Raw genomic sequence first — 12,418 nt, forward strand, 5'->3', positions numbered from 1 at the left:
GAAAGTCTTTGAACTCAAAAGCGCAAAAGTGACCACGTTTAAACCACACTGGTCAACATGTACTCACAGATAGTGGATGAGAAGAGCCCCCTTCAAGTTTTTCTTTTTTCCTTTTTTAAGGGAATCACAAGCTCCTCCTCTCCCAAACTTTGTCACGGGTGTGGGAACTCCCTGCTCCATGTATGATGAGTAGGTGAGCAGAGAAGGCGTGGAGGTCTGGAGAGAGAGAGCGAGAGGAGCGAGGACGCAGAGAGGAGCTGACGGAGCATTAATGAGACACTGGCCGGTTAGAGTTACAGGGATGCAGTTTTAACCCACCTACCACCGCTCTTCTCAGGCTTCATCTGCGGACTTGAACGCACCACAAACTGGGACAATTTCGCCTTTTGAGTACAAACTTTAGTGGATTAATTTATTCTCAAGAAAATGGGCTTGGAACGATTTCGCGTAAAGACGCCGGGGATGGCAGCCCTCCTCGCCCGCTCCCTCCTTTGTATAACGGGGCTATTACTCACTTTTTCTCCGCCTGTCTGCGAGGCGTTCAACTTGGACGTGGAGAACCCAGCTGTTTACAGCGGACCTACAGGGAGCTACTTCGGATACGCGGTTGACTTTTATTTGGCTGATTCTTCCAGGTGAGTTTCTGTAACACAGCAATGATTTATCTTCTCCAAATAGGAAAAAAAAAAAAGTGGGCTTTTCAGCAACAAGCTCCGGGAGGAAATCTGAAACATTTGTTTACAATCTTCATCTGGACACTTCACGATACCCAGCTGTACACAAATATGCTGCGTGCAAACTTTCCACTGGCTAATATCGCAGGTTTTTTCTTGTGCCAGACGTCAGAACATTTACAACTCGCCCGTTAAAGTTGCAGCTCAAGTTTCCTTTTGTCGTTTTGGAAATGCTGAAATCATTTGCGGGGTTTGTTGTTGTTGCGGCTCTTGATATTAAATCTGGGTGTTGTGTACATACTGTGATCTCTGGGCACATGCTTTACGCACAGCGCACACGCCCTCAGTGCGCACACAACTCACTGTAATTAAATAGATTCAGGAAATTGCATTTGTGCTCTGAATGATTGCCCACATTAAATGCAATAATGCTGATATAAAAGAGTGGCCATGTCATTATAGAATAACAGAATGAACCCAAGTAAAGACGACAAGATTTTGGATTCGCCCTCAAATCTTAATCTTGTTGCACTACGGAGTGACATTTAATCTGACCTTTTAATCTGCTAAACCTGTTAACTTCAACCTCTTGTAATCAAATCTCATCGGTCTGAAATTCTGCGTTTAATTGTGATGCTTCCTGGCTCAGTGGGGTCTGATCCCTGTGACACCCAGCATGTTGTGGTTGTCTCCGCATTCTTCTTTAAGAGATTTTGGCATCAATCATGTTGAGGGTCTTAAACGCATACGTACATGCCTGTGGTCAGGTCTAATACCTCAGTAGTATGGGGAGAAAATAACAGTGTGGGACATCCTGACAGTCCTAGGAGCCTTTAAATCAATTAGGATGCACCAAAAAGCGAGGCATGGGTTAATGTAGCTGCTGACGGATCCACACGTCGTGTTGCTGCACACATTCTGTACATTTTGGTGAGCCTCAGACCCTCTAATCCCAATAATCATTAACAAAAGGTTATGCAGCCGCAGTCAAGGCTTCGCTCAGACGTAATCAGACTTCCTGGCAGAGTCTGTGTCTGCTGAGCACCAGCGGTGTCTCGGCCCACTGTTCAACCAGCCGGCATGCTGGGATTTGAGAAAGGGCTTTGTGCCGAGTGGGCCGCCAGCAGCAGCTCTGGTTTCCCTGTTTCTCCTCCCCACTTCCCTGGACGGCAGACACTCAGACATGGGGAGATTTCCCCCCTCTCCAGCCCTGGCCTTAGCTGTCTCTTTAAAAGCCTGCTGCTGCTATTGGTCTTCACCTCTCTGTCAGGGAAGCAGGAGCTTCAGGAGTGCCGTATGATTTAGGATGTGAAGCCTGAATGCTTGAACCCGGCTTCTCTCTCCAACATCCCCCTCCTTTACTTCCTCCTATGCTGATGTCATTCTGCGGGGCTTTTTAATTCATCCATCCCGTAAAGTAGACCTTCCCCCCACTGTCTAGCCTCCCTCCCCATCATCTCTCCCCGTCTCATTAAGTGTGAGGCAGAGTAGACGTCATCTTACTGATGACTTAATCTGAACTTTCCTGCAGTCGAGACGCCGTGCATATGGAGGAGGAGGAGGAGGAGGTGAGACAATGGTTTGTATGTGTGCAGAGCAGGAATAATGTTTAAGTGCAGCTTCCCTACATCCCGGCGCCCTATAATTTTCCTGTGGATGATATGTATTCAGAAGTCAAATGTCAAAGAAAACAAAGTAGGAGAGAGCAGATTTAAGGCCGTGAGTCATTGCTTTATCTGTAAACCACATGTATCTGCTGCTTTTCATTCACAGTTTCTTAGAAGTCGACACATCAAAACAATATCAGTGGACTCGTGGAAGGAGTTTCTGTTATCTCTCGTTTTTGCCGTCACATCATCATCGCCCAACACTTTGGAGACATGGGGGAGAGGAGGGGGAGTAGCTGGGGTGAGGTCAGCTGAGGGTTGCACAGAGACTTTCTCCTAGTCCGGATGAGCTGCTGTCAGCCCGGCTCCGGCCTTATGAGTGAAACTGTTGCTTCTTTTGAAAAAACTTGCACTCATCGCTGGTGGGAGATGAAACTGATGGCAGATGCAGATATAAGGGAGGAAGATAGCTCTCCCATCCATAATAACCCCCGTCAGGCCTGCGAACACAAAGGCTGACTTTCTTCCACTTTGACACTCAATCTTGACAACGAGTTTATATATGCGGGTCTGCCGTGCCCTTCGGCCCGGCCTAACACAATTAAGTTTGGACACTGGTGGACGGCCCACCGTGGAAGAACGCCCGAGGACGGAGTCTGTGAACGGACGGCTCTTGTCAGATGAACACAGGAAGGGCAGGAGGATATATGTTCCCCTGCAGTGTCTGTATGTTATTTCATGTTGAGCGAGGGTTGACTCCTCACATGTAATGCCAGTCCCCACGCACGCCCTCCGCTGCATCATGGGAAGGACTTCCCAGGGCTCACTCTCTCCTCAAACACTTAATAATCAAACAGCGGTAACTCCTCTCTGACTGTCTCCGGTGCCTGGCACAGATGAGGGAGTGGATCACACTGAGATAGACAGAGTCAAAGGTCACGGGCTGTAAATAATAACAGACCTGTCCTGGAGTGTATGAAGGGACGAGACGGCTCCTGGTGCCTCTCCACAAGTGAATGTTGGGCTTGTGAGGGAACATAAATGTAGACACTTTCATTTTACAAGTACATTTTACTCTGGCACTGTACCTAATTACCATTTTGAGGTACTTGTACTTGAGTATTTCCATTTTCTGCTACTTTATACTTCCACTTCACAACACTTTGGAGGATAATATTGTACTTTCACTTCACTGCATTTATTTCGTAACTGTAGTTACTAATTACTTACCTCTGCCAAGGCCCAACATTCCCCCTTTGTGCTCAGTCATAGATACCAGCTACCTAAATACGCCTGCTTTCTTTAATCAAAGTCCATCCAATAAACCCTGAGAAATGGATGAAAAGTGTTTTAAGAACGCCTTATCTCAATTCTGGACCGAGACCCATCCTCCATCCAAGTGTTGTGGAAATCCTTTCAGCAGGTTTTCTGTAATCCTGCTGACAAACCAACAAACTGATGTAGGCAAAAACATAACCTCTGTGGCCCAACAGTCCCCTTTTGTTCTTACTCATAGACACCAGCCACCTAAATGAGCCTGATTTTCATCATGTTTCACGCATTATTCACTGAGAAATAAATGAAAATGTCAAATGTTTTCATTCAGTGGGGTAGATTTGTTGGTCCAGGTGTGTTTGATGGGATTTTGAGGGATGTCTGTCTGCGAGTCTTCAACCCTACTTAAGACCTCCCCCATTGTCTTGTAGAGTCTTTATCCTTTATTCCTAAAGAAAGTGAGAAAAAAAAATCCTCAATCCGTCCCTTTACCCGGATTCACACCAAAAGTTAATGGGGTCTCTTCTGGGCCGAGATCCATCCTTCATCCAGGTTTTGTGAAAATCTGTTCAGTAGTTTTTGTGTAATCCGGCTGACAAGCCAACAAACAAACAAACAAATGAAAATGGGTGAAAACACAACCTCCTTGGCGGAGGAACTCATTTATTCAAGTGGCAGTTGGATTAAAAAAACACTTCTTGGATTTATATTATATGTAATAATGGACCAGGCGGATAATTGACCAACCCATAGTATACAGTATTTACTTACATGTAAATATGTGTATAATATTACTTTAACTCGAACTGTACTTTTGATACTTAAGTACATTTATTGACAAAAAAACCCATTTAATATCACATACTTTAAGACTTTTACTCAAGTACTATTTGTACAGGTAACTTTCACTTTTAACAAAGTAGTATTTAAGCACAATATCTTCACTTTTACTCCAGTATGACTTTTTGATTCTTTTTACAGCACTGTCCCTGTGTGGGATTATAATGTCATTTAAAAGCTATGTCTAATGATGGAGGACGCTCTGATGAAGTAATATGTTCCAGTCCACACCAGTCCCGTGTCTCAGGGACATGTCACTGATGTGCATTAGCTCACGGATGGTTTGACCATGACGAGCACACAGCCGAGGTCAGCCGGTCCATGTAGGTCACTCTCCTGGAGTTTACCCTCCCAAACAGGGTTAGAGTTGAACTAATATTGACATTGGCACCGGGTCTCTTTTGGCCACTAAAAGCTGCAATGTTTTCTCTGTCTACACCGAAGTCCCTCTCCATATATGATCAGTCTTGTTTCTGTTATTGTTTTCATTGGTGTCCTTTTCTTCGGACCTGCCTCTAAATCAAACCAGTAAGTGTTTGAGCTGCAGGAGCGCAGCTTGTATATTTGGGCTGCCAAACTTTTCTTCGTCCAGGTTCTTGGCGTTGCGTGCAGACAATGGGGCCCTTTGTCTGACGGCAGAAATTGTTTACTGTTTTCCATTTGAGGAGTTTTCACCGTGACTCATTTCTTTCTTAATTTATTGGCCTTTTGAAAAGTTGCCTTAATTTCTCTGTTGTCATACTTTGTGTGTTACCTACGGTAATCAGACCAGTAGGTGGGGAAAATAAGTGTCTGTTGCTGGAAAGGTCAGTCGGGATATACTTAGCGTGGCTACACTCTGTCTCTAACTTAAAGTGCCTGTCTAGCTTTTACTGCCCTGTTGGTAAAAGGGGGCTTTAAATAATGAGCCTGTGTGTGTTTGACTGGAAAAAGTTGTCGGTGTGGATGGTGGCGATGTGTGTAAAGGGCCCGTGGCCCTCCGCTGTCACGTCTGCTGCGCTGGGAATGCCCCGAGGACGTCATGTCTCACTCGGAGTGGAGTTAGCCGCTGGTCAGGGTCGTCCTGACTCATACTCACCAGATTTAATCTGTGACTACCAGCAGGTCTGGTTTGCTTTAACCCCCCGGGGTCACTTGATGACTCACATCCATGGTAACTTGATAAAAGCTGTGCTTTATATAGCAATAAGCAAATGACGCCATCGTCAAGCTTGTTCACAATGAGATCCTGCTTGGCTGAAAGTCAGATTAGCATAAGAACTCATATTTAAGATGGAAATGAGATGTAACCTCTGGCCGTTACTGTCTTCTGGATGTGTGTGCGATTGTATGCATGCATGTGTGGGTGCGGCTGGGAATGGGGGGTGCACACACTAAAGTGTTTCAACAGCTGCTTCCCCCCCCCTCCTCCAATCAGCACGTTTAATACAACAGCCTCTCTATCCTGAGGTGAGACGACTGGACCCCCTGACGTGGGCATTGTGGAGAGGTGTGAACCACCGGCAGTTAAGCTCCCTGCAGGAAAGATTTTAGGGCAGTTGGACTGTGAAAGGGGAGGGAGGGCTTGTGTTTGTGGGGGTGCAACAGTTTGGTATGAGAAAATGCTTGAGCACATGTCGTTGTGATGGGTTTTTTTTTTAAAGTAGGAGGATGTTTCAGATTTCTCCCTTGCCACTTGTGAATCGCTTTTTGCGTGTTTGGTGGTTTCGACAGAACAGCTGCTGGTTTACACACAATAACCGTAAAAAGCGCCCATAAGGAGGGCAAAATACAGTCGCTCCATGATTGCTGCCTGCTGAAAAGTCAAAGAAGTTGAGCTGCGAGCGGCTGCTTTTTTAATGAAACCCAGGTTTTGTGAGATTTAGCGAAATCGGCGTTTTCATTCTGTGAGCGTTTGTCATGGAATAACTTGTAAAAAGATCTAAAATTGGACACATTTAAATCCATTTTTGAATTTACAGGCATCATTAGGAGTTTAGTGAAGGAGGCGTGTGGTCGTTCTTCTCTAGAGGCCACTGTGTTTGAATATTTTGTGATTTTGTACGGCTCCTGCCTCGGCCTCTTGTAAAAGAAACCTTGATCTCAATGGGTCTTCCTGGTAAAATAAAAGGTGAAAGAAAGGCTTTGTCCTCGCCGCCATGGCCCAGGGTTCAAATACGACCTGTGGCCCTTTGCTGCACGCCGTCCCCTCTCTCTCCCTGTTTCCTGTCACTCTTCGCCTGTCCTTTCAATAAAGCCAAGAAAAAGGAAAAGAAAAATTGAATAGCAATAAAGAAAAGGTTAAATACAATAATCGCTAAATCAGCTTGGTGTCCGCTTACTGATTCAGTTACCAGACTTGTTACTCCTACCCGGCCGCAGAGTAGCGTAAAATCATCACGTATAAACAATCATTTTGAATTGCCTTTGGACGTCGTTTGGATGACAAAAAAACATTGTTTTGCTATCTTGGCCAGCAGCACTTGTAATTTGCAGGCCACCTGTTGCCAGACACGGTAATCCTGTCGAGGATAACAAGGAAATGATTTTATGGCGATGGTGGGATCAGATCCTTGACATATTGGACTGTTTATCTGATCAACACTGATTGGTGTGGGCTCCAATCTGCCTTTCAAGTTCACTCTTGGATGTGGAAATGTCTATAGATGGTATAAAAAACCTGACTTGCTGCAGCCCTGTAGAGCAACATGCAGATCCTTTATCTGCTCCCGCTGCTTTTTACAGCACCGTCTGACCGTTAACAAAGAATAAGGCTTCAGCACAGCACAGTAGACTTTCTGTAGTCAGCAGCACACGCCATCACAGCAGGCACTGCTACTCTCATCATCTCCAGGCTCCTGGACAGCAGCACGGAGAACATGTGCGTATGTGGTGTGCGAGGAGACGGTCGTCCATATGGCAGACGTAAGGACTCAAACAGCTTCTGTCTGGCCTTGGCTCTGAGAGGACGCGAGACGGTTCGTGTGGCTCCATGTGGTCTAGAATAAGTCATCGCACACTTCTCACGTCTGTCATTCAGCTGATCTCACTCTAAGTCACCACGCATGCTTTGAAAAGTCAATATTGCAGTGGGATGACATCATCCCGCCGCAAAATTGACTATTCATTAATTTGTTGAACATGTTAGCTCGCTGTCCGGCTCCATATTTCCACTCTCATTGATCCAGGTGTCATTTAATCATGTTGGTGAAGTGATTCTCCAGAGTCGAAGGGGGAGAGATGGTTGTACTTTTGGCTATAGCAGCAACAATTAAAGGGTAACTCCACCAATTTTATAATTTAAAGTATGTTTACAGGACTACTCCATATGTGAAAAAAGTCAGTTTTTATCATTTGTTTTGTAACTGTTCATAATGAGTCAGACAGTGTTCCAAACTGATAAATTGCCTTGAGTGATGTCACTCAGTTACTATATTGCATTGTGGGTAATGTAGGCACCAGATTTTGAAAAGCAGTCCACTGGTTACACTCGACGAATGATCAAAATCAATAGTGCAGAACCAGAAATATCGCCTTTTTTAATGCTCACATTCTTCTTCCTTTTCAAAGCCAGACGCCTACATTACCCACAATGCAACTTAGCCACTGAGTGACATCACTGGAGGTAATATATTAGATTATGGGCAGCTTCCTCTGGAGCCACAAAAGGCTTTACACTACTTTTTTCCCCACGTATTCAGTAATACTCCCTCAGACCTGTAAACACACTTTGATAGGTAAAACTGGTGAAGTTACCCTTTAATCGGTTAAGTTGTCTTCTTTTAAATTAATCAGCCATTATTGTCATAATAAATAAATCAGTTGGGGAAATGTATGTAAGAAAATCTAAATATTTTCTGCTATCACAGTAAACTGAAAATCTTTGGGTTGTGGACAGAACAAGACGTTTTTAGGACGTCCTCTCCGGCATTTTTCACCATTTTTAGACATTTTGCAGACCAAACAACAAATCACTTAATCAAGAAAAAATAAACACATTAATCAGCAGTGAAAATAACCGTTGGGTGCAGCCTTTATTTTCGCATTGCTCCATTTCTCTGCTGCTGGAATGAGAGCAGTGAAGGTCAAGTGCTGCCTGTGGCTCAAATCAGTTCACTGCGTCTGACTTCTTTTACTGATATGGAGCCACTCCAGTGTTTAAGCATGTGTTGATAGGTCAGTATGAACTCCATGGGTCACTGTTTTTTACTGAAGTGTTGCTGAGATGTGAAGGCCACTTCTCCTTTTTTTTCCCCCTTTGCATCTGTGCCGTAGCGCTCGTCGAGTCGTGTTTATGACCGCAGATGGCGACTGCAGCCGGCTCTGGGGGGGCCTAACAAATGTGATTGTAATTTTTCTCTTTCTTGCTTAAACTGGTTATAATAGCGCTCAAGTGACATCAGCTCTGCAGCTGGGATGGAAGACAATTAAATGTGGAATGGAGGACGAAAAAAAAAAACTGTTGGGGCTGAAGGGCGGGGGGTAACACAGGAATTTGCCCCGTGACAACTTCCCTCTGTAACCTCATCATAGACCTTTATTAGCAATGTCTCCGCATCCTTAGTGTCACATCAGCAAGTTCCAGCACTCTCCATCACCCCTAATCTCTCAGCCCCACATAAAAAAGTGGTCGCAGTCTGGCAATTATGGTGTGGTGAGAGATTTTTTTTGTAGACTTGTGTCCTCTGATGAGACAAACCCTCAGTCCTCGCTTACAGTGGAGCTGTTGTTTACGCATTCCTCGCTCGCAGCCCAAATCACTCACAGTAGTTTAATTAATGCTTAATTGTCAGCTGGTTGGTGGAGGCCATTAGTGGCTGCTGTATGGCAGCTGGTGGGGTTGGCTATGCTAGACATGGTGAAGCCGCTAATGCGTCTCATCCGCCCTACACCCTAACTAGGACATTGCTCAAGTCCCCCTCTTGTGAAACGCTGTTTGTCCGTAGCAACATGGGAAGGACTTGTTTAATTCTCCAGCAGCCAAAACATTTCAGAGAGCATCACTCACGACTGTTCATGGCTTCACAGATGTGTCCTGAGCTCTTCCTGCTGTGATGGTGCTGCTTTCAATCCCTCCGTGAACGGTCTTTTGTCTAGACTCACTGTTAGCCACAGCGGCTCAGACGCAACCCGATGAGTTTGTCTTTCAACTGAACAGCTGAGGATCGCTCCCCCCCCCCCTCCCCTGCCAATTACATATATTTGCATACCCATCCCAAGAGCCCTACATACACTCCACCTACTTCAACAAAGGGATTTGCAGTGCAGCACTCAGCCGACTGCAGCCAGAGCTTCATTAAATGCTGGTGAAACAAAGGCTCTACCTTTTGAGCTCACGGCCGGCAGATAAGGTGAAGGGCGGGCAAATGCCAGTTAAGAACCAGACTGATCCTCGCCAGATAAAGACCCATTAGATGCTAATTTGCAGCACTTTAAGATCGCTATCAAACTGTGTTCGTGTGTGACTGTCTGCACATCTGCATGCATCTGTGCAAGGTAGTGAAAACCGGCTTCAGCTGCCAGCTTGCTGATTAAAGCGTGATCTGCTTGTTTTGTTATTTCCTGTATTTTTCCCCCTTTGAAAAGCTGCCACGGCCAACTACAGCTGGACTGCATTCAGGTCTGATTCAACAAAAAAAAAAAAAAAAAAGATGCTGCAGCTTCCAGTTTCCTTGGCCTCGTTAGTGTTTGCTGCATACATGTGCATGCACTTGCATTCAGATTATTTCTAGAAAAAGCAGTTGATCCCTCGTTCAAGGTCTTGCAGGTTGCTGCCTCATAGATGCATAGTTCTTGTTCAAAACACATTAACAGAGTGCGGTCAGCTCGTGTTAAATATTTACTGACTGCTCGCATATCTGTGAGTTTTGGACACAGCGAGAGGGAGATCCTCAGCTGTCTCATCGTGAGAATCCCCGACCTGGAAGCCTCTCTGTGATTTAGATTACTGCGCAGGTGGAGGCTCTGCAGGGAGATTCCTGGGTCTGCACATGCGGTCAGGAGCTGTTTCTTGGCTCTCCAAGTCAGACTGGTTTGTTTCTGTTTCTCTCTTCCAACACAAACCAGGAGTTTTTCTGCTCCACATTTGGACTTGGCATCGTGCTGTATCTCTTCCGAGGTATTAAGACCACAGCGACGGTGTGATACTAAACTCATAACTTCTCCTCTGTGGCGCTTCCTTTGTTCTCTCACAGTTGTGTGTTTTCAAAACCGGAGATGCTGAAATGATTCGAAAGCTTTGTGCTGACCACCAACACACCCCAGCCCCGCTTCTCTTAGATTTTTTTTTTCCATAAGCCGTCCCATAACTTTCAGCATTTTGTCATCTGAGGTAATAGATAGGTTCAGTGGGATTAATTACCGTGGCTCACAAGGCTTTTGAATATCGCTGGGTTTAACTGCTTTTTGAGTCATGGCTGGCTCCCCAGCTTCCTCTGGACCCTGCTGAGTAGTTACCCTTGGGGGCAGGATGCTAAGTTTAGCCAAAATGTAAACCGTTCATGGACTATTGGAAGATCTCGGCCAGGAAAGGGTGTGCTCTTCCTCTGTTGGAGTCCCCCAGGACACCGTCTGGTCTCAGTGGTCCTTGATTCCTTTGCCCACATCAATGCCAGAAAACTGTGTCTGTGATGCTTGTCAGGGTCAAGTGGGTCTAGAATGAGGTAATGCCTAAGTCATCCACTTAAGACGCATTAACTACTGGGAGACATTTTTTTTCAAACTTTACCAAGCCCAAATCCTGGTTTTCTCCATTAACGTCTCATCACTCTCCGGCCGTTCTTCTTTCATCTCTGAAGGCCGTCCTGCATGTAATTAGTCCTGCGCTCACCTGTAACCTCACCGATTCTTTCCACGTCGGTTAAAGTGGTCGGCCGGCTCTTCCTGTGGTTGTACAGTGTAGCTCCAAGGACATGGAAGTTTAGTGCCCCAGCTGAAGAAACAAGAGTGTGACTCCACTTAGCCTGTCTGCTTTCTTGTTTTCCTATCGAATCCGCCCCACAGGGATTCATGTGTGACCGTGTGAGTGCTTCTCTTTGTGTGTGTGTGACTGCACAAGTGGAGTAAATATGTCTCTGAGCATCACATGTGCACATGTCATAGCAGCAGTTCCCCCCCCCACCCCCCGGTTGGACAGGGATTATGTAAAGCAGAGCTGCAACCTGTTAAAATGTTTTGCTTCTGAGTCAGAATACGGCAGTAAAGCGTGCGTACTGCATCGTGTTGAAAGCCGACAAGTGGGAGGTCTGGAATGCGATTTTTAATTAAGGCCAGGCTAAGAGCTTACAAACCTTTAGCAATGGTTTGGTAGAGAGTTTCAGGTTTATAAGGTGTCGTCCTGTGGTTTGGTAAACTTCTAACATTTTGAATTACAGTAACGTGTCTCTGTTTCTAACGTGGATTACCCAAAGGTAAAATGGGAGCACGCACACAGATCTTCAGGACAGTTTCACCAAATTGTCATCAAACATGTTAAAGTTTCGGCAACTTATGTCCAGGAGTTGGCAGGTGATTGGCTTAGAGGGATGATAATTAACCCCCCAAGTGCCCCAAAGGTCTTTTTTTAACATTATGACATTGATTAAACAGGTGAAATGTTAAATCCTGTAAAGTTTAACAGTTGTCTCTCTGTCTGTCTCTCGTTCACAGTGTGAGTGTGGTGATAGGAGCTCCCAAGGCCAACACGAAGCAGGTTAACGTTACAGAGGGAGGATCCGTCTTCTACTGTCCCTGGAGCCTCGGCCAAACGGACTGTCACGCCATTGAGTTTGATGTTGAAGGTAAGCGTTCTCTGTATATGTATTTATATGTATATAAACCTAAACGAACCCATCAGCATATCCTGATTTCTGACACCAGGTGCGAACATGACTGACATGTGCGCTACAATGAAAACGGTCTATCTGGTGTAAAGCTTCATGAGAGTAACCATCGCACCCTCTGACATTTGACGTTGTCCATACATGCACATCGCAGGTAGCTAGTTCACTTTTGTACCTGCTCTTCAGCTACAAGAGAAAAGTTGGACTTCTTATCACTTTAGCA

General features: G+C 45.4%; 1 protein-coding gene across 1 annotated transcript in view; it reads left to right on the forward strand.

Annotated features, from left to right (window-relative positions):
* The first annotated feature begins 225 nt into the window (after positions 1–225).
* itga5 (integrin, alpha 5 (fibronectin receptor, alpha polypeptide)) overlaps positions 226–12,418 on the forward strand; it is a 40,592-nt gene continuing 28,399 nt past the window's right edge. The window contains exons 1-2 of the mRNA XM_084365563.1: positions 226–635; positions 12,023–12,153. Coding sequence (XP_084221689.1) covers positions 427–635; positions 12,023–12,153 — 340 coding nt within the window. The 5' untranslated portion in view covers positions 226–426. The remainder of the gene's footprint in view (positions 636–12,022; positions 12,154–12,418) is intronic.

Source organism: Pagrus pagrus, assembly GCF_965226575.1.
Source record: "Pagrus pagrus genome assembly, chromosome: 11".
Lineage (NCBI taxonomy): Eukaryota > Metazoa > Chordata > Actinopteri > Spariformes > Sparidae > Pagrus > Pagrus pagrus.